We start from the raw sequence: 23,629 nt of genomic DNA on the forward strand, positions 1-23,629 counted from the left end.
ATATAAAATGCATACCTCTTCTGCAGCTTGTGAAACACGACAAATAACATCATATACTGTCGATAGATCGGTTGAGCCAGGCAATTCAGTTGGGTCTGGTGCAAGCGATGCTATATCGGGTGGTGATGCAACTGAACACATTTGTGGCGTCGCTGCAATACAAACAAAACCATACACATATTTTAAACATACACTACCATCAACATTTATTATTTATTTTCTAATATTAACAGGATTATTTTCTCAATCCTTTTTCATTTAGCAAAAAAAAGTCTCTTCGCTCTGACATTTAATTACGATGATGAGAGTTTCTGTGAAAGCAAAGCCTTCACAAATGGCATAATTCAGCATTGCCAAAAGCTTTTCATTTTTTTTTTTTTTGGTTAAGATTATTCGATATATTGGCTAAGACGTTATTTTAAATCTCTCATTCGGATGATTCGCGCAAAGCTTTCATGTACTTACGTTTTCTTTTATCTCTATCGGCATTTTCGTCGCTTCCACTTAACTCCCGTGATCTCTTAGGCACTCGGCCATATCTTACGGCTATATTTGTGCAACAGAAAAATAAAAAATGTAAAATTACAAAAAAGAATCGAAACGAGACAGCGAAAATGAAATACAAAAAAAAAAAGAACGGAATATGATTTCGATGATTTATTGGTAGAATTTGTAATTAACAGTAACGCCACTTTCATTTGACTGATCGTTAAATTACTTCCGACAAAGTAGATGTATCTATTCATCCAAAGTGAAAGTGTTCGATTCTAAACTTTCACACATTCATTGAAATTCTTCGGGTGTAAATTGTTCACTCGGCGCCAAACACATTTGCGCTTTTCTTCTTCTTCTTCTTTATGCAAGTATTATATTGCGCGCAAAATATTTAAAGTGCGATTAAATTGTGAAAAGCTGAAACAAATGACGGCGGTAAAAGTGGCAAGGAAGTATGTTTTACCACCAAATGTACGGCATCTACATCATGAATTGTTATTTCCGCATTTTCTCTGTTATCGTGCGAGCAAAGTCTATTTAGATTTGAGCATTTGAATTAAAGAGAGTGTGGGGGTCTCTTTGCTGTATATGTTCAAGCGCGTGCACTTACGCTTGATAGGTTTATCGCACCTTTATTTACTAGTTTGCATGTCCCAAATATTACAATCCAGCGCAATTGTACACAAATTATGTGAATTACGTACATTTGAACGAAGAAAAAAAAACACGCATACACATATTGCATTAGTCAGTATACAAAGCACTCCATGCAATGTGTCTTTTAGCGGCTTGCTGTACATTCGTTTTACTCGTTCGCTCTAACACATTTATTCGATATTAAAACCATATGGAACGCTTTGGCTGATATTACGTTGGTACTGTTAGCAAGAAAACAAAAATTCATTCACATTTGATCGAACAACAATAATTACTTCATAAATTTGTGCAGGAGGTAGGAGAAAGAGAGCGAAATTGCACTAATCTATATATATATAAAATATAGCATAGATTTTACAGTGACTGGCGAAGAGGCTGAAAATGCGAAAACAAAGCGGTGAAAAAATGTGTTCGTTCATTATAAATGTGCAGACGAACAAGAGGAATTATTTCTGGGTTTGCCATCATTTTCATGTAACTTAATCCAAATGTGCATATATTTTTTTATGTACATATCTATCGATACAGAGATATTTGGCTGATTCATGTTACATTTGGTCAATAGAAACGACACGCATACGGAGAGAGAGAGAGAGAGAGAGATACTCTTGTTCATAATTCAATTGGTACTATTTTCTGTTTTCCGCATTCGTACCAAGTTACAAATTTCAATTGCGAACACTGAATATCGAAAATGAGCACCAAAACAAACAAACGCACGCATGAATAAAAAAAAAGATGAAAATGTAATTGTACGTATACAATGCGAAAAAGAAAAGAGAGGAAGTTCCTTTATCAGTGATGAGAGAACAATGAAATTGAATTAGCAAACGTTTAGTTTGAATGGGTTATGTGTGTGTGCGTTTTTTTTTCCTCCGTCGCCAAATCTTGACTAATCACGTTTACATTGTGTGAACGGGTATAATGAGTTTCATCACCATACACAATAACAGGCTATGCGCTATAACGATGACGATGATGATCATTGTACGAATAATGGGGCTATCAAATGTGTCCATGCTCGTTAATCAACATGAGGCGGTAGCAGCGACGGCGTCGGTGGCGAAAGATATGTCTTATCTATTTCGAATGGCAACGTGACATTTTTTTTAAACAGAAATGAATATATATATATATCAGATTTCATCTGATGTAAACAAAGGAGATTTCGTTTAATTATTATCATTAAAATAAATGCATGCGGTTGTTGTTATTGTTTTTCTTCCCTTTCTTTCATTAAGCAATGTATATGTGAGATGTAATGAATGTACAGGAGCAAAAACAGCCACAGTTTTATTTGAAGCCAAACTGCAACCGTCGAAACAATAAAAATTATTTAAAAAAAAAAGAAAAAGAACGACGAACAGTGAGACGATGTCGCCATAATCAACTGGTTAATGAACGGCAACTAGCAAAAACAAAATCGTGCTAGACAAAAATAATCACAACCAAATAAAGGCTCAAAATGTGCGTAAATTATTGCTTGACAAATTCTGTAAACGTGAAGTTGACGTGATTAAAACTGTTCAGTCTAGTCTTTAAAGCTATTCTTATCACACGAATGCGATTTTATAAATAAAGTGGGCACACACACAAAGTTACACACGCTTTTCCTTTTTGCTGAGCAAACCTAATTGAACAGTCCACCGTGGTGGGAATGAACGATACAATAAGCCAAAGGTATAATTTTGCAAACAAACAAACAAAAAATGCGGATTATTTTGACAAACCTCGATGAAATGATAAAAGAAATTTATCTAATTCAGTTTTATCACTTCACACACATACTTTCTCTTTTTTTTGAATTTCATTCATCTTCCGCATTTATTTTGTACAACGATAGAACACAATTCAAATGAAACACATCCATTGAATCGATCAATTGACATAGCCCTTGTTAATGATGATAGTACATTGTGCTAATCTAACTGCTATAAATGGCAAGACCAAATTAATTTTACCTAGCATTATAAATCGAAATGCGGAAGACAAAGGTTGTATAGATTGCATGACGCATATGTACAAAGACGAATAGAAGAGCAAAAAAAATGAAAAACAAACAAACACACAGAATATGCAAGCAAAAAAATGCTCGTTTACAAATTAAAGAAGTGAAACGAACACATCTCGGTAGTTCTGTCTCTCTCTATCTCCGTGTGTGTGTGTCCTCTTAATAAAAAAAATCTAGTTAGCTAACGACAGGCTAGAGTCACTGTTCTTCGGAGTTTATTGACATTTCACAATCACATTGTATGCGATTATATCACATATAAAACAGAAGAAAAGAGAACGCAGCGAATAAAAAAAAAAACTCGGTCGACTGTATTGGAATTAACAGTAAATGCTCTATACTGAATGCTGAATATATATTTATACCGCCGTATACTTATTGAGACGTTTAATAGCTTTTGTATGCCCTGCACACAGGCAACAATTCACAGGGTGTCACAGCTTTTTTTCGATTGTTGTTGTTGTTGATGGCAAAATATTCTAATGTGTGATCGTGCAACAGTGCATCCGCGCGCACGCACTCTATATCATATACTACATAATACAAATTGAAGCGAATGAAATACACACAGGTATCTTTCATTTGCCCTCCAACAACAACAAAACCGACTGTGCATCAGTGGACACAGCTTATCATCATTGTGGCTGACAGCGTTATATCAAACTTGCAATCGCCAAATCTATGCATTGATTTGTCAATGTTGATAAGTGCAGTTGATGGGTAATTTATGCATTCTCGGTGCGCCGAACGTTTGCATGCATTATTGGTTTAATGGTTTCTCTCTTACTCTGTCATACGCACACAAGTGGTGTGTCGCCACTTTGCATTCGAAAATTATATAAACTGCGGTATTGTAATGATGCCATCTTTTGTACGCCAAACGGTTTGCTTGTATATTGCTATCTTTGTTATTTGTGTCGTATTTTGGCGAATTATATTCTCTTTTTTTGGGTACTCTTTGCATCTACATGTGTTTCACATGTGTTTGTTGTTGTTGGTGGTGTTGTGGTGGCCGCTATTGTCGTTATCGTTGCCGTTTGTTCTCAGTTTATTGCCTCTTGTGTATATTTTTATTTAGAGTTATCGCGCGAGGCTTGCGCGCACATTTACTCTTTCGTTTGCTTTTTCTCTCTGTGTATATGCCCACACATAAACTGAATTAAATTCAGTATGTGCTTGAACCAGGAAAAATTTAGTTTTTTTTTCTTCTTCTTCTTCTTTCGTTTGCCTGCGTGCCTTATACACAATGAAAGATAGATACAGACGCTCAACAAACCAATGTAATTTTTTACTTAGAAATATTTTGAATTTTACTTGTTTTTCCTCCGCTTCTCTTTCTCTCTTAGTTAATAACCATGAGGCTTTTGCCTCGATGTGAACGAACAGTTGATTGCGCCAATATTTTGTCATTGTTGTTCGTTCGTTCTTTTGTTCATTTCTTCGTTTCTGTCGCCGTTGACGCAAGCCAAAAATACACTCATTGAATTTGAACAATTGGAATTTTGAACTTTTTCTTGCCATTGTCTTTCATACTCTTTCTCTTACTCTTTCTCTGTGTATTACACATACGCATATAAGCACGCGCACTTCGTTTTTTCTTCTTCGCTTTCTTTATCTTTCCCGTTCTCGTTTTCGTTCTTGCTTTCGCTCTCGCTCACGCTCTTTCTCTCGCTACATATTCAATTTGATTTGTGCCTGTTGAGTAAATTCGCTATTTGAAGGCTGAATGCAAAACGAAATCGAGAATCGCGTTTTGCCGATTACGATTGCACAAAGTTGCGAGCCAATGTGCTGCCGGCACATCTTACATCATATGGGCTATTTTGATTGTTTTTTTTTTTTTTTTGCTTTTTCGTTCGTAAAAATAAATAAATGAAAAAAGAAGAAGAATATGTATTCTGCAACGATTCAATGAACTGACCGACCGGCCGACCGAGCGACCGGTCAAAGAGCGTAGCGATATGCAAATCTATGCTTGTAATGTGTCGATCCACGTGTAAAGATTACGAATTGATGTTTGTGTTGTTGTGATTTTTGTTTTCGTCGTTTGTTTAAAAGATGTTAATTATCAAGAGGAAATTTTGATTGAACAAAATCGACAAAAAAAAACTAACGAACGTTTAACCACTAAATTGAAAGTGAAATATAAAATAAAGATAAATACTATTTATACATTGTGCCATCGACTCACGTATATCAGTTATGGGCATTTTATCACACACGACATTCTGTAGATTACACTGCATCCTTTATTATTTGTTCGATCTAGTCTAGTTCGAAGCAATTTTCTTTTTCATTTGCTCAAATTTCGTTGAATTTTTTTTTCTCAATTTGATCATTATAAAGTGTCAAGGGACTGCCGTCTCTGTCTTTTTTTGCTCTCTCTCTCTCTTTCTTATTCTCGCTTACTCTTCGTTCGTTCAACGAATGAAACTTCAATTTATCAATAGAATGGTAACTTTGGCAGTGAACGGTTTTCCGGTAATAATCCGTTGTAACGTGCGGATGTAATCAATGGATTTTACAAAGTCAACCACTTGGGTGCATCCATCAAAAGCTCACACGGTACACACTCACTAAACTTGGCAGTGTGTTTAACTTTTGTTTTGAATTCACAAATTGTTGTTGTTCTTTCTTGCCGCCAATAAATTTTCGAAATACACGATCACTTGACTACTGCAAAGCACACACAAAAAATGTAGCGAAATGATTTATTTTCTATAAAATTTTGTTGTTGGTGATATTTTTATTGGGGCCAGATGAATGAATTTCGTTGAAATGATGGTCGTCGAAAATGTTCGTGTTTATGTATCTATATGTGAATTTAACAAATTTTTTGCGTAAAATAAATAAAAAAAATGTCGCGTAAAAAATTGGCTCGGTTCAATATAACAGTCAACGAATTGAGAACGATTTACGCGCGCGTTTTGTTGTTTCGAGCTCAGCCATTTACAATTAACTAAAATATTAAGGAAATGTGAAAGAGTTTACATACGAAACGATCGCACAATTATTATTGTTATTAATATGATTATGTATATGTGTTGTATGTAGTATATATATATATATAATGCAAACCATTCGGCACTGCGATGTTGAATAGGATAGCGTTTGACTTCAATTATAATACACTCTATACACGACGTGGTTGTTACTGTTGATATTATTGTTGCACACACTGTGTATGTTTGCTTTTGCTTTGGCCGTCGTCGTTGATGTTGCCGTTTGCATTGGTTTGGGTATATATATATACATATATTGTTGCTTTGTTTTTGCCTGTTGATATATATCGAATGTGAGTATGAAATAGTTCGTACTTTTGCGATGGCATAGGCACAAGCACTTTCTGTTACACAAACATCACAACAACATGCAAAATCCGTTGTGTGCTGTTGCTTTTATTTTACGTTATTTTATATACACATAATTTTTTTGTTCGTTCGTTGATTCGTGCATTCGTTTGGTTTTCTCACTTGCCAAAGTGATTTGATGAAGGTGTATATTTCCATGTGCATCTTGTTCCCATTTGTCTCCCTCTCCTCGCTCAGCTGGTGTGATGAGATTGTGTGCGAGACATGGTTTGTTTATAGGTTCATTTCCTTTTACCGATCCAGGGGGATGGCGAGCGAAAATTTATTGTTATTGTATGATGACGAAGTGGAAATGGGATCTGGCAATTTTTGTTTGTTAGTGGGAAGTGATTTATATGTATTCAAAATAAGCAAACCGGAGAAAAAGTGTATTCTGATTCTTTCATTGGGGATTTTCAAATTGGGTAGAAATGATCAAAATGCCAAGCCAAGTCAATGGGGCATCCTTTTGAAGTCTCTGTGTACGCTGTATTTTTGTCATTGAGAGTTTGTTTCTTGGCTTTTTGTCAAATGCCGTTCTTCTATTTGTTTTCGTCTTCTTCATTTTTCGCTCTTTCTCTCATTTCAATGAAGAGCAATGACCGATAGGCTCGCATCTATTAATTGAAAATGTTTTTTTGGCTCTTTTTTTATCACGCTGTAATCTATTTCGGAGTGTGTGTATGTGTGTTGTGCCTTTCATATATCTCTCATTTCGTTGATATTTTTAAAATGCTTACTCACTGGATTCACTTTTCATTTCAATCTTCTTCTTTTCTTTCGTTCTCTCTCTCTCTCTCTCTCTCTCTTTCTCGCGTCCTCTCACACGCACACTCTTCTGCGCGAAGATTAGAGAGTTAGATTTTGCTCAACAACAACGTATCGAAAATAAATATTTCTGAACAAAAAAAAACAAAAGTTCATCGAAATAGATGCGATAAATTTGACAGAGTCTGGGCGCATCTGAATCGATCGGAATGCGTTTGAGTTGATGTCGTTGCGTGTGCCAATCGGATCATGCTCTTTGGCTCATTTTCACAGAGGAAATCATTGCGAATAAAGCATGGATAGATAGAGCGAGAAATAAACAGAAAACATATGTTAAGTATGAAATGAAATGAAAAAAAAGCCAACAACAAAGGAGTAACAATAACCGTAATTATATATGATATGGGGGCATAAGTTTTCGTCCAGTAATATGAGTTCATTCATTTATCGTCATAACAAAAGCATAAAACCAGTGCAACAGCAAAAAAAAACTTTCTCCTTTTTGTGTGCACACTGCATATATGTGTGCACTGAATGTATGAGTGTCTAGTGTTCGTGCGCCTGCATTTCTTTGTTTTGATTGCATTTTCGTGTGCAGTGTGCATGAGAGAGGTAACGATAAAAGATCGAGAGTGAGGGATTTTTTCTATTTGATTGTGTGCTGCATATAGGGAGGTATTTGAACACTGAATGCATTTTTTTGAGCAATTTTCCTTACAATACGATAGAAATAACACGTACCACAACTACATGATAGCGCAATCGATATACAATGATTATGTTCGCCTCTTGCATTTATTCGTATTGAATGTTTGTCTATAGTTGCGGTTTTTTCTCTCTATCTCATAAAACGAATCTATTAATTTGAAAGACAGAGTGCTACAAATATGGTCAACATTTGCCGACAATTATTGGAAAAATGATATGATAACCATAATGTGGTCAACTGATTTTTTGGATATCGGCCGAATTCATATTTTATTTACAATTTTTCGTAATTTCAAATAATTTTCGTACCTTTCATAATCCATTTTAAACGAGTTATACACATACTATTTAAACTTCTGTAAAAGATTCGCTGCGCGTACTTTGTGTGCGTTGTTTTTCTTTCCATTTGCGATCGAAAAGCGTGGGTTTTTTTTCTAATGCTATGCACATGGTATTTATGTACGCTGGAAAAAGTTTTCCTGCTTTTAAATTGGCTGTAAGGCATATTCACAATCTCGATTGAGTTTGTGTGTGTGTCTGTATAATTGCATATGCATGTAAAATTGCAACGACTATTAAAATCGAAAGTCGAAATGCCGGAAATCGTGATTAAATCTTCTAATTTATTAGTTTATATTATTAAATATACTAGTTCGCACCGTTCATCATAATCTTTGCCACATTCCATTCCAATTTACCTATTTCATCGTTGAGGTAGCATCTCAATGCTGCCTTTTTTTTACAAAAGTATATGTGTGTAGCTTGTCTTGTTGTGTTTTTTTTTTCTTCATCAAAATCAATTTCGATTGCACGTTCGGTCGAATACACAATTTTAACGATCAAGTCAATGAGAACGAAAAATTAAATACAATTTCATGATAACATTTCAATTTTTTACTTACAGTCACGGCTCATTCCAACCGCCAAACATTTCCTAAAGCGACAATACTGGCAACGATTCCGATTTAAACGTATGACCAAACATTTACCATCACGCAAACATCGATACTCAATCTGTTTCTGTATGCTTCGTCGGAAAAATCCCTGCACAAAAAAAAAATGTTGTGAAAAATAAACGAAAGAGAAAACTACATGATTTCAAATGTGTCGAAAATGTAAATAATTAAAATAGCAAAACAGTTGACCCCGTTGAAAATCTGTGATAATTTTCTTAATCTATGATTTATTCAGTCAAATTAGAATCAATTACTTTGCATCCTTCACACGATGTCACGCCATAATGGTAACCAGAAGCCTTGTCTCCGCATACTTTACATGACACAAATGTTTTCGAAGTATTATTGATGTCGGTTCCGGCAAACGATTGATCTGTAATTTAAAAAAAGCCAATAATATTGAACGAAAATACTACGATTGAAAGATTTTAAATAACATTTCTCCGCAAAGACTGAAACAAAAACAAATATAAAAACGATCATGGCTACAATCATATCATCATCGTTTTCATCTCTTAAAAAACTTCAATCGCACTGTTCAAATCAGTTTGAACATCGACTCTTAAAATGATGAACAAAATAATAATAATAATAAAATGAAATCAAATTGTACAATTCAAAACATTTGCTACCAGCTTTGATCTCAAAGTATTGCATCACAATGATTGCATCTTCAATAAAAGGTTTGAGCTCGGAGATCGTGCAGAAAAAGAGAGAAAGAAAGATCAGAAATGGCAAGCAATAGAGTTCGTGCGAGCAAACAAGACGCTCTCTCTCTCTTCCTCTCTACCTCAATGTTTCTCCTTCATGTTGTATACCACAACTCAAATCAAATGCATTGAACTATGTTTTAACCTTTCGCAGTTTACCGTTGCCACTATTTGCCGTTATACATACATAATATAAACACAATCGCATCGATATCCATTTCTATTAAGCTATTCAGCAGCGTACAAAGGAAATATCGAGCATGAAATTTCCATTTGTTCCGCGGTACATTGAACCTTTCAAATGTTTCACGTTCCAAACGATTAATCGATTAGAATGCATAATCAGGAAGTCATAAAATGTGTTGTAAAAGTTTTTTGGGAAAAACTTCACGGATCGAACAAGTAACCAACAGACGACAACAGCGATTTGCACATTTCGTTGGCTATACATAATGTTTGACAAACAATTTTGTTTGATGATGTTTCGTTTGCTACATTCGATCACTTCCGATTGAAATATGCACATAGACGATTAAAAATGTGGTCGGGTTCTCTTTTTTTTCGGGTTAAAATGTGCTGTAATTTATTTGTGAAAGATCAATGATAAAACGTAGCTAGAGAGTTTCAGCCGAAAGCAATACTCGATTGACATTCTATGTGATAATTATGTCTAAGTGCAAATCCAGTCATGAAATCACATTTGCCGTTGTACATAAGTAATGAGTATGTTTTCAGTGTATGTTGAACAAGCAACAAGGAAAAAAAAAAACAGAAAATAATCGAAAAGAATTTTGCATGCGCCGTTATTATACAAGAGCACAGCAGCAGCCGCATCAACATATTTTCATACGTACATATTGAGAAAGTTCAAATAGTTTCGCATTATCTCTTTGTTACGTATTTAGATGTTTATGTGTGTACTGAACACACAAACAAAGCGAAAGCGGAGAAATGATGTGTGATGTTGTTGTTGTTGTCGGTTTTTTTTTCATTCGAAATGAAGTTTATTGAACCCGGTAAAGAATATAATGAACATGACGTTATACATCGCTTTGCGCTATACATTGCTAGCACTGTACATATAATATAGTTATATGTATGTGCATATCGATGACATACACATACTCTTTGTGTGTAGCAATGCGATTTGTTATGTTGGTTGGTTTGTGTCAGCGTGTGTATATTTGCACAAGTAAAATGTGCATTCAAATCCATTAAAATATTTCCAAATCAAATGCGCGTGAATAACCGATTTTGTCTCATAATTTTTAAACATTACTTTTCGCTTTTGTCATAATTGTGTGTTGAATTGTTTGCATGTAAAATTTAACAAGTTCATAGCGTTATTTGGATGACACCTCTTGATACAGACCTCTGACTGTTGTGTGTTTGCCTGCAAATCGATCAATGCATTTACTTTAAAAAGCCGAATGACTATTTGCATGTTTATTTCTTGTGGTTTGTTGACGTTGTTTGAATGGCTGCCGTTTGAATTTCAATTTTTCAAAGTGAAACAACATGTTGAGTAATTTACTTGGACTTTGGTTTTAAGTATAGAAAAATAATGTTTGAATTGAATGTCGAACATACCAATGTTGCATGAAAAATTTGGCGGTGATGTGAATGTTGCTTGTGGTGTGGACGATGTACTGCTGCTGGTCAACGGTTGTGGTGGTGGCGATACAGATATGCCAATTGTTGAATCAACCGAACCAGGATCACTGTAACCGGTGTTTGAATCGTCGGGACTGTCGAAAAAATTTAAATTGAATTCCGGACCACCGTCAAAACTGACTTGGGGTATTTGATCATTTGTAACATCATCAATGAGTGCACCATTGGTTCGTGTTGTGCCTAACGATGCCGTATCAATGTGAAAAATGTCCATTGTTTTCTTTCATCTACGCTGAAATTAGCGATCCAAATACGTGCAGGATGAATTAACAACGCTTAAAAAAACGTCTTCGCTTTTATTTGTATTTTTTTTTTTCGTTTTGTTATAATGTACACTGCGCTTTTTTTTTATTAATTTTATTATCGTCGTTGTTGTCGTTGTGGTTGCTGTAGATGTGGTTGTCGTCAACAATCAACTCAAAACACGAGCATCATTCAAACGCGAAACGTACCGCAAACACAGAATTAACCCCGATTAACCGAATCCCGGTGATGTTGGTCGTGTGATGATGATGCAACAGACACTAAGTTGTTTGAGTCTTTCTTCTCGTCAAACTGTCTATGAGGTGTTTTTACACTCCATTTTTTACGGCACTTCATTCAATACCGATTCAAGTAAAATTGTTATTTCACTAGAAAAATTAATCGGTGTCATATTTGAATGCGTTTATCAATTATCACTTTTTCGATTTAAAAATAAAAAACTCTTTTCTATACGACAGAAAATGAAAAATAAAGCAAAAACTTCTGTCTGCAATATAAAAAAAAACACGCACGCGCACCGTATTTGACGTAATCACATTAATGTTAAATTATTATATTTATTAACACACCGAATCAGCATGGGTTTGATATTTTGTTATCAGAGAAAAAGAGACAGAGAGCTCCACAAAATATTTATCAAACGAAAACGAATGATCATATTTTCGGCGAGTTAAATATGCACAATTAGAGTTTCGTTAGGATCGTCTAAGAAAGAGATTGCGAGAACAACGCACCATCGAGGATGGATCATCACTCAGCTGGTATCATAACTTAACTACACAGCAAACAGCGCGAAAATTTTGATCGGCTAAGAAAGTTCTGTTTCTGTTATGTGGTGTGTTGTTTTCTTCTTTTTTTTTCTTCTTTCAGATAATCGAGTAAGAACTAAACACAAATACCATCTCATACTCGAACATCTATGTACCAAATGAATATGAATCGAGCGTTGTTGTGATGTTGGTAGTTACTGGTATATGGTTACTGCTGCTGCTGTTGTTGCTGATGATGATGCTGTTGTTGTTGTTGCTTGTCTCTTAACCGTTCCCTTTGCGAGTAATCACATACGCGCAATAAACTACACAAACCGTACTTAAAGTTTTTCTTCTCATTTCATTTTGGTGATATTATTCTTCGATTTCTTAATCTCGCACACAAATGTGTAACGTGCAATAGCACAAACACTTGAAGTTGTTCTTGAAGTCGAGAGCGCGCACCACATCTAGAGCGCACTTTACACTAAAACACATAGCGCGCGTACATTAGACGCAGCATTTGCTTTTGTAAACGTGTTTGGATGTGTGTGTGTGTGTGTATGTGAAATTATCACCACAAACAAAGGAAGAGAGAGCAACAGATATTACTTTCAGCACATTTCTTTTTTTTTTCTTTTCAATTTTCTTTCTCTTCTGCTTGTACATTTCGATTCCGACTTTTTACATAATATTCTTTCGACACAGAACTCAATCGGCGCACATTTGAACAGTGCATGTATGCAATTAAGATAGAGAGAGAGAGTGAGAGAGGAAGCGCTTGTACTACCACGAACTTAAAAATGCGCATTCGTTAAGACAATGAATTTTATGATATTTTGTGCATGGAAATGATCGTTCTCGTTGATTGCAAATTATTATCAAATTATTATTAAACTATCTTTCTTTGAGTATGGGCTCTTCTTGATTGCGTCATAACAGAGATGTCACGGTATTTTTGGTTGAATGTGTTCTGGTGGTCATGTGCATTCAACAGGTATATACATGAATTAAATCATTACGTTATGCATATACAGAATATGAAGCAAAAAGATCGCAAAATAAAACAATGCCTTATCACACACGAAATTATAATAAAACAATGATCTGAAATGAATGAGATTAATTTAGATTTAGCATTGATGATCATATTGAAAGTCGTTTTTTTTTTTAAACCAAGCACAAATGAATAGAGTTGAAAAAGGATGGCTGTCGGGTCAATGACAATAATCAGAGCTATGCTCGAGCTAACTGGTCCGTTGCTACCACTGATAGTTGCTGTTCGTCCAACAGGATTGTGTATGGAATATACGATACACCACTAATGCACATTGACTGAACATTTTTGTGTGTATGTAAACAGCAACTCCGACTGACCACTTAGCTCGATTCTTGCTCCGACATGATCAGGCTTATATAATAACAGAAATTCTTATTTTGATACGCAGAGAAAAATCGGCTTCAAACCAGAAAGCGCCAGTTTAGTTTCATTTTTACATAAAAAAAAAAGTTCACAAACTATAAACAGAAGACAAAATACAAAAACTCAGTACGAAGAACATTGAAGAATGAAAAGAAATTTTTGACATTTGAAATCGAAGAAGAATTCACACGAAAAAAAGAGAATCGCGATGCATATTGAATTGAAAAAGAGTACACGAACAAAAAACGTCATGAAATCGCCGATATTATCTTTGAATTTCTTCTTTTTTCTACTACTTGCACCCACCCAAATCCATTTGAATACATATGATATCATATTCGGAGAGAGAATAGTAAAAAAAAGCTCATGAATTTCTGTAAAAAATACAATATCTTCCCAGTGGCAATTTTCAATGAAAAATATTTCCGACTTTTAATGGTAATGGACTTCGTTTATATTAGAATCAATTTTGGCTGTGTAAGTAAATGACTTTTGATTTTTATGATGATTTTTACTTGTATTGGATAGACTTAATTTTATTTTTATTTATTTCAAATAAATTATTTGATTGAATTGATTTGCGAATTTGTATCAAACTATATGTATTCAGTAGCAAAAAGGCGAGAAAAAAAAGATGGGATTTGAAATTGAATGTATTGCATAAAACGACAAACGGATAAATAAAGTTGTGTAAAATACACAAATAACCAATGCCACAATTCAAAGTTGTGTATACGTAATCGATTTCTAAATTTTGCGTACTTAAGAAGAGGCACAGCGGAATATAAAAGAAATGTTGCTGAAGATAAATGGTGAGAAACCAATATCAATTCGTTTAGTTGAATGCAAATTGGAGAATTTTACTATTCCGTATTCTTTCTTTCTATTCTTTCTCTCTCTCTCTCTCTCCCCTCTCTTTCTGAGTCATTTAAATTTCCAATACGAAAAAAATATGCAAAATTCTTGGCTATCAACGCCAAAACCAAAGGAAAATGATTCAAAACATATAATTCGTTAAATTATAATGCAATAATTTAAAAGCGACTCACGATCTTTATTTTCAACGGCAACACAGCCACAAACTAAAGCAATTCAAATGTTGAATATCACCGAAATTGTGGCAAAATAAAAAACTGAACGATGAAACATAATTGAACATTTTCGGGAACGACTGCCTTTTTTGAAGAAAAAGAAATGATGCCTAACGACAGACGAGATTCGAAGACAAGTCAGTGCAGCGTGTGTATGCGCGCGAGCGTTTTCAAACACATACGAAATCAGTTGTACGATGTTGCATTTAACGTTCGATTCAGCACAGAATATACTGCACAGTTCAACGACCGACGGAATTTTTTTAAAGTTGAACGGATCCGATGTTGGTGATTTGAATGAGTTCGGGCTGAGATATATAAATTGCGATGCCGATATATTAAAAAAAAAACGAAACTAAATTAAGTAATGGCCGTGTTTGAACGAAATGTCCAAATTTGACAATGAAATCAAATGCTATTTTAAGAAATTGCATGATTTATGATTATAACATCCAAATAAATGAAGTACAATCTTTAAAGGTTCTGTTATTTTTATGATTGTATTTATGACAATGATCCGTACACATTTTATTCTCGTTTTTTTTTGTGTACGACAATAAGAGCAATGTAAAATATTTCTTCCTTGATATGCATTTTCGTCCTCTAGTTCATTTGCTTTTTGCGGTCGAAGCATTTCATAAATCTCGATGGGAAAATCTTTGGTACATTCGTTGGTACGACGATGCACATTGCATACTGTACAGTGTACACAGATGATCATTTTGCTTGTGTAATCCTCAAAATTGAACCGTAATTTTGTGGGCATTGTCAGTTATGCTGCTTATGCTCTCTTTCTCACTTTATCTTTCTTCACTCACATTCGCGTTTGATGGCGCAATTTTTTTTTTCATATCATTACAAAATTCGTTCTTAATGTTTTTTGCCGTTCTATCATACGGTCTAAGTGGTGTGGTTATGTATGTGTACGCGCTAGCGACTAAGATTTGTACCGTGTACGTACACGGAACAGTTAGTCTCGTACATAAAATATGCTTGTAGAAAGATTGTGTGTATGTGTGTACTGTTTTTTTTTTTATTTCATTTTCTGCATTTTTTTCGTGTTCGATTTTGTTTTGTTTTCCTGCATTGTTTGCAAATGCATTGAAAATGTGATCTAGTAAGTTGTAAATGGTAATGTGTCTATCTTTTTTCTGTAAACATTTGGTGTGAGCGTGCGTTTGTGAATGTGATTGTTTCATTACTTTATCGTCTGCGTGTATTTTCCATTTACCTAAAGTGAAATGGTGCAACCAACATGTTTACGATCGCATGCATTTGGTGGTGTACGTGTGTATTTCTGCATATTTATGTATATGCTATGAGTGTAAATTGCGCACATAAAAGGCATGTTTTTCTTACTTATGTAATAAATGGTATTAGCGCAACAAACGGTGATCATAGATTCTTTACTGATTGGCATAGTAAGTCTTATTTTGTGTCTGTTGTTGTTTGTTTTGTTTTTCTTCGGGTATTTTGTTACTCGTTACTGCATGCAGATCTCTTTCGTTCATCTTTTTTTTTTACTTTTATTTCCATTTGTTCCGTGATGCCAATGGCTGTGCCGAATGCACTCACCGAGATCGATCTTGTTGGCAAAAACCAAACAAACACACAAAAGGAAATAGACGAAGAAAGATGCTGTATATTATGTCAGACTCTAACGGAACGCAATCCGTTTAATTGATAAATACGGAAAGTTTTGCATGGAATTTACCGCAGATACATTTTCATACATTCATTGTGTGCATATGCAATAACCGCATGATGATAAAAGAAGGAAATCGAACAAAATCAAATGAAATTGTACACGGTTTGAATGTGTTATTCTTTCCACCGAGCTTATCTATTGATTTTCTGTAGACGTTCAATGTGGTCATTATCCGTTAACGCTTCTCTACTTTCATCATAGATGTAATTTCTTTTTATTAATTAGCAGTTTCCTGTCCAAATCAACAATCATATTTGTGCACACCTATCCAGATTGTACATAAGAAAATTGCAATGTTTTACTTTTCGATAACTATTGCACGCACACTTTTCAATCTTAAAAAGTGTCATCTCGTAAATAATGTAATGGAAAAACAAGTTTGGTTTATTTTTCTTTCTTTCTCTCTCTCGTTCGATCTCTCTGATTTAAACGTAATGCAATTTACAATTCGAAACTGAAACAATAATTGAATTCGCATACAAATCGAAGGTTTCTGAATTTAGCTGATAGGTTTCGAGCTTTTTTCTCAAAGTCAAACAAATTTCCATTCCAAATATATCTTTATTTACAGAGATTATGCTCACTACTTTACATTTCAAATGGCTTAGACGGAACCATTTCTGTTTTCTTTGTATTATTACAAAGTACAAATCAAATGAATCAACAATGAAAACTTTTTTTTTTCATGTGCCAATTTAATTGGTTTGATGTACCATACCCGTAGATGATGTGAATTTTGACATGCTGTACTTTTAACTCTTCACCAATGTGATATGCGTGCATGAAAATGAAGTTGATGTGCGATTGTGTAATAAACATTCATTTCATTTTGTTTTCATTCTTTTTTTGGCTCTATTTTCATCTGGCATATTCTTTGTACCTTTGATTGTCAAGACACAGTTCGGATTTGATTGAATTGCATATACGTGTTTATGGCGCGATGATCTCAGCTCTTAATTCAATAGTGAACATTTTGTAAATATTCACAATAAATCCGTACGCTTTTTTTATCTGGCGATTGTACAATAAGATTTGCGTATTAATTGAGCGGTTTGAAAGACAATTTGCAAAAATGACACAATGCTGTTGTTGCTGCTGTGGTTGATGGTGTTCAGTCGAAATTATTTCGAAATTAATTTGAAAAAAAAAAAAAAAAAAAAACTAAAGATGTTAAATAAACCATTTCGACAAAGTTCATTTACCTCTATGGTGTTGTTGAATTACGGCCAATGATAATCAAACGAAAAAAAAGTATCTGCTAATGCTTTAAATTTGTTGTACAAATTTTCTGTTTCTTTATCATTATTTTATTGTTGTTGTTATTTTTCTTCACATAAGTGCTGCGCTTTTGCGGAGGCTGCAAACAGTGTGTGTATGTGTGGAATTGAGTTTCGTAATGAGAAATGTAAACAATATTTGACAAATCGATCGAATTCACATGAATGAATTTTTAGTACATTCAAAGATGGGCGCAGCAGCCATGCCTTTATACGGCTTATCGGATACGAAAATAACCAAGCTGGAGAGTGTAAAACTTTATCTGTGCACATGTTTCCATTTTATGTGAGTACAAGACCTAAGTCTTGTGCTCTCTTGTGCAATTCTGTACTATCAATTAGTTCAAGACTTCAAATACTATTCATTTCCTACTTGCAAAATATAAGTTTTGTATATAATAATTTTGTGCCAGAAAGTTTTTCACTCAATAAGAAAATAAAAGAGATTAATAAAAAAAACTTTCCAAAGTTTTACACTTTTAATTAAGAATTTTCGTATAGAAGCATAAGATGACCGAGTTTTATCGCTTTTCATGCAGTTGTTTTTTTTTTCTTCTTATGTGGATTTAATTGTTGCCCTTTATGTTTCGCTTGCTAAAAACTTTTAATCATAAATCTTACAATCATCTGTGCTTGTGGCGAAAATTGCATACATTTCAAAATGACAATCACGATTCGAGTTTGGGATTTTAATGTTGTAATCAGAGAGTTGATGACAATTGGCTTGGTATTTACTTGTGAGCAATGTACAATTTCAGTTTATGTACGGAGCTGTATTCCAAGTGAGATGCACAATGTGATTTCGTTCAGTTAGAAAACCAATTCCCTGCCTGAAAATTTATCGATTGCATATTTACCGAGTGCATTATCGCTGGAGCCCGAACTGAGCGATGCAATACCTTCTGGACTTTGGCTTCCGGCATCATGGCCCGGACTGGATGGTGTTGGTGGGGTTAATGACGTTTCTGGGTTTTCGATTTGCATTTGTAACGTTATTTGTATTGTGTTGGTTGCAGTCGCCACACTGTGAACAAACAAATAAAGTTCTCAATAAAAGAAGAAAAAAACAAAACAATTTAATTCATATTTCATAAATGGCAAGCAATTTAAACAACTCACACCAACTAATGTCGAGAAGAGAAAAAAATAAAGCGGTCAAATGCAAAATCATTTCGGTTTGTGTACGAAGCCACATCGATGGCAAACATTTATTTTGATGGAAAATAATGAGAAATATGCATGTATATTTAACGTTTATTGATTTTGTATTTGATTTTAATATGTCAACGTTTTTATGGATCCGTGTATTTGCATTTATTTATTTTGAATAAAACTATGAGGAGAGTCGACATTTGTGATGTTTATTTTCTTCGCTTTCACGGCAAACACACATACACACACTAACACACGCTCCCTTTCATTCTCTCTCTCACTCTCTAACATAAAACTGATTTTTTTACTTTGTTGTCTATTTACATGTATGTTTATTGATTTTCCTTCTTTTCCACATAATGTGTACCTTTTAATGTGATATTTATCATTTGTTGATGCATTCATCAAACACATGTGACACATCCATTTTTGATTTTTTTTTTTAAATTCTCAAGAAACTACAAAATTGTTCAATGTTTTTTTGTTTCATTTACCTGTTTTGATCGACCATATTTGGTGCGTTTCACGTGGAATGAAAACGAATCGAAAATGTTGCTGATGCTGTGTATGTATTTCTATGTTGTTGTTGTTTTTTTATTATTTTGATTTCAATTTTGTTAAATTAAACGTACAACTGTGGTGATAATTTTCATCGATTTTGCACATCGTAGGTTTGCTGATAACCGAATTATTGATTGATATTTGATGCTGTGGATGTGTCAAATTTAATAATGTTGGAAGCTCCATTGCATGCCGGCCCCCTTGTTTGGCCTTTGTCTTATGCATTTACCACACAGACACACTCACTCATCATTATTTGTTAAATCCAAATTTACAATTCATTTTCCACGAGATGCTTACACTTGTGTTTTTATTTTTGAACATTCATTGCATAATATCACTTATAAATGCAGACTGTTCATTTAACTGATTGTATGAACAAAGGGATTATATGCAAACACATGATTTCGAATATTTATTTATTAATTTCAATTTAAATTTTACCATTAAGAATGTGCAACCCAACAAACGCGATAAATTACACACTTTTCTTGAGATTTTTGGTTTTTTTTTTAACCTGATGTTACTTATCGCATCAATTTTTTAAAAAATCAAATCACATTGAACAAACAGTGAAAAGTAAATAATCAACGAAATGTGCGTGAAAATCAAAATACGAAATTGTATCAGCCGATGAATAGAAGTTTGCCAACATTTTCATCAAACCGTTGACAATTGACGAAATGTTCTGTTATAAGCAATGAAATAAAAACGGGAAATGAAATAAGGGAAATTGGGAAAAAAATATATATATTCAACACACAACCACTCATGCAGTAGGCAGGCTGGTAAGCAGCAGCAGCAAACAGCAACACCAGCTACCATGTACACACAAATTCGACAAAAAAAGCAAAAACAATAACAAGTCAGGGTGGAAAATGAAAAACGGGTCATGGTCGACAGATATTTTTGTATGCTATCCAAGGCGATCCTCATTCGCATCACATGCACACATTGCTGTTGATGATAATGCTGCTGCTGCTGCTGTTGATGTTATGCATACAATGGCAATTCAACATTTTCCCATATTTTTCTCCACAGATTTCCAGCTCTCATATATAATATTCCTTATCTTGACACAGGCCCAGCACGCCGTATTACATACAGATGTTTTGTATACGCATCGCTAAATATGTATAATTGTATATACTATGCTCGTTGTGTGCTATGTTTTCTTTTTCGATTGCAAATTTTCCGCTTTATTTGCGCTTCCGTGTAAGCATGCAATTTTTTTTTTATTTTCTCACTCTCTGCCACCACTGGAAGCTCAGTCTATCTCTCTCATCGCATACACGGAAGTGGAGTGGTCGTACGCAGCGGATTTCTTTACATCCAAATGCATGCACAACAGTGATTATTTTTCCGTGACCACAAAGAGCCTATCTCGCATACCGTGCTCGCTCAATATATCCGTGTGTGTGCGCGGATGCATGTGTGCGAGTAACATGTGACTTATGTTGATTCAACAAGGAAATTTTATCCATGCTCCGATTTCAATATAAAATGATATGATGGGCTTCTATATCACTTAAAAAACAATGTAATGAGAAATCTTATAGTCAGCCATTGGAATGAGAAACATTTCCCGACTAATTTAGTCGAAAAATGAATTATCAAAAGCGAGCAAAAATTAAAATATGGACATTTCAGATGGAATTCCATAAATTATATTATTATTCATTGTATATTTTTCAAATTAAAAGAATAAAAAAAAAAAAATTCAGAATTAAAAAAATAAATGTTTAATTTTTTAAAAATTGTCAATTTTTATTTAACAAAATTTACTTTTGATACCATTGCAATTCAAGTCAAACGAACCGATTTCAATTTCAGCATTACTATTTTCATTGATCATTGAACGCATCCATTTTGTTTTTGACATTTGCGCCCAAATACACAATGCATTGTGAGCAAGTTATTAGTTTGTTGACGTCTCGCCATATGAACGTTTTATAAGAAAACAAAAGTTGCATTTTGCAAATCATCCGTTCGTTCTGATTGAAACAAGTGAAGAATTTTTGCTTTAAATTTCTCGATTTAGTATTTACAAGGGATACACAACCGCGACACAATGGATCCAGCACTTTTAAGAGAGCGAGAACTCTTTAAAAGGCGGGCTATGGCCACTCCAACGTAATATTTTCTGAATTGAAAATGAATTTCGAGCATTTTATGTATTAATATTTTCGTTTTTATTCATTTTCGTTAGAGTGGAGAAAAAGAGCCGACCCGAAGCATCAATAAAAGATGTGCCGAAACCAAAGATCCGGCCATCTAGTGCCGCACCAAAATTAGACGCAACAAAGTATGAAATGCGTCTCAATATTCTACAATTGATTTTCGAACGATTGTGAAATTCAAACAATGATTCATTTAATTTTTATATTTTAGTTACAAAACCATGGCTGGAAGTTCACAATATCGTTTTGGTGTATTGGCCAAAATCGTCAGACATATGCGATTACGACATTTGGATGGTGACGATCATCCGCTAACACTAGATGACATTTTGGACGAAACTAATCAACTAGACGTCGGTTCGTCGGTGAAAACTGTAAGTTGTCTCTCATCCAGAAAAAAAAACACGATTTGTTTTTCCCTCTAATTGTCAATCTTTATTCTTTTCCGGTATATTCATAGTGGTTGCAAGCCGAAGCACTTCAAGACAATCCGAAAATCGAAGTGTCCGATGATAAAATGCGTTTTTCATTCAAACCGGTGTTCAAGTTAAAAGATAGCAAAAGTTTACTGAAATTATTGAAGCAATACGACTTGAAAGGTTTAGGCGGCATTATGCTTGAGGATATTCAGGAATCTCTGCCACATTGTGAAAAAGTTCTCAAAAAATGCGAAGAAAAAATTATGTACATTACACGACCAACGGACAAAAAGAAGATTTTATTCTATAACGATCAATTGGACAAGATTCGCGTAAGTCAATTGGAACTTTATATTATGAAATGACCAAAAACACTTTTGTTTTTCATAACATTTTGTTTTTCACACAGGTTGATGAAGAATTCAAAAAATTATGGCGATCAATTCCAGTCGATTCAATGGACGATGCCAAAATTGAAGAATATCTTGAGAAACAAGGTATAAAACTAAATTGTTGCAATTGTTTTTTTTTTTCATTACGAATTTATTATCCTATCTGAAAAATATATAATTTATTTTATGTTTAATAGGGATTAGATCGATGCAAGATCATGGTCCAAAGAAACCATTGGTGCCAAAGAGAAAGAAAACAACACAGAAAAAACGACAATTCAAAAAACCACGAGACAACGAGCATTTGGCTGATGTGCTCGTCTCTTATGAAGACAACACTATCACTCAAGAAGGAGCTAAAATTAATCCATCGTAAATTATACATATGAATATGAAAAAAACAATATATTTAGTAAAAAAAATGAATAAACAGAAAGATATTTGAAATTTTTTTAAAAATTCATTTGACTTTGTTCCTATCATTTTAAACTACTAATACGAACTAAACAAAGTGATGTATTAAAAAAGAAATATGACAAAATTCGACTGAATGTACGCACATTTGTTAAGCAAAAGATATATTAATAGAAATAATAAAATGTAAATTTTATCATGATAACACAAGTCTTTGCAATTCTGATCAATCAACAGTTTCGGAAAAAAATAGTTATAATTGACAAAAAAAGAATTAAATTCTAATATTTCAAAATGAAACAACAAATAAAAAACAATTTTTTTTGGTGATTTAAATTTAAAAAAAAATTGACTAATGATATTATTATCTGTTATTTGTTGAGAACGAATGATTGCCGTAGAAACCTGTTCTTGTTATTCGATAATCTGAATTGAGAAGGAAGTAGAAAAGAACATACAGACTAAAAATTTAAATGGCAAAGATGAAATAAAAATATTCGCAAAATTTTGCCTTCTTGTTATTAATTTTCAGAAGAGAATCTTTCGTAAAATGGCACTTTTTTCAATTCTGGCAACAATAGAATTTAAAATAGGCGCAGTTATGTGTGTAGTGAAGTGCAGTCAAGTCACTTGACACACAACATATGACAATTGCTAACCGCATGTCGAC

At 34.0% G+C, this 23,629-nt stretch overlaps 2 protein-coding genes across 3 annotated transcripts in view; one reads left to right on the top strand and one right to left on the bottom strand.

The window, feature by feature from the left end:
- Nucleotides 1-19,992, bottom strand: part of LOC116345928 (ecdysone-induced protein 78C) — a 24,465-nt gene extending 4,473 nt beyond the window's left edge. The window contains exons 1-6 of one of the 2 annotated variants that reach the window (XM_031775725.1): nucleotides 19,488-19,992; nucleotides 18,699-18,865; nucleotides 9,200-9,318; nucleotides 8,892-9,033; nucleotides 466-546; nucleotides 16-152 (exon numbers count right to left, since the gene is read on the bottom strand). In XM_031775725.1, coding sequence (XP_031631585.1) covers nucleotides 16-152; nucleotides 466-546; nucleotides 8,892-9,033; nucleotides 9,200-9,318; nucleotides 18,699-18,865; nucleotides 19,488-19,504 — 663 coding nt within the window. In that variant the 5' untranslated portion in view covers nucleotides 19,505-19,992. Of the gene's footprint in view, nucleotides 1-15; nucleotides 153-465; nucleotides 547-8,891; nucleotides 9,034-9,199; nucleotides 9,319-11,245; nucleotides 12,049-18,698; nucleotides 18,866-19,487 lie in introns of those variants that run through there. The other variant, XM_031775724.1, reaches the window with a different exon arrangement.
- Nucleotides 19,993-21,471: 1,479 nt separating this feature from the next.
- Nucleotides 21,472-23,008, top strand: LOC116345939 (general transcription factor IIE subunit 2). The gene is made up of 6 exons (XM_031775745.1): nucleotides 21,472-21,687; nucleotides 21,764-21,859; nucleotides 21,946-22,108; nucleotides 22,195-22,485; nucleotides 22,563-22,650; nucleotides 22,743-23,008. The coding sequence occupies exons 1-6, from the start codon at nucleotides 21,626-21,628 to the stop codon at nucleotides 22,919-22,921; spliced, it is 879 nt and encodes a 292-aa protein (XP_031631605.1). The 5' UTR covers nucleotides 21,472-21,625; the 3' UTR covers nucleotides 22,922-23,008.
- The last annotated feature ends 621 nt before the right edge of the window (nucleotides 23,009-23,629 follow it).

Source organism: Contarinia nasturtii, unplaced genomic scaffold, assembly GCF_009176525.2.
Source record: "Contarinia nasturtii isolate CC-2019 unplaced genomic scaffold, AAFC_CNas_1.1 Cnas_scaffold_1371, whole genome shotgun sequence".
NCBI classification, from domain to species: domain Eukaryota; kingdom Metazoa; phylum Arthropoda; class Insecta; order Diptera; family Cecidomyiidae; genus Contarinia; species Contarinia nasturtii.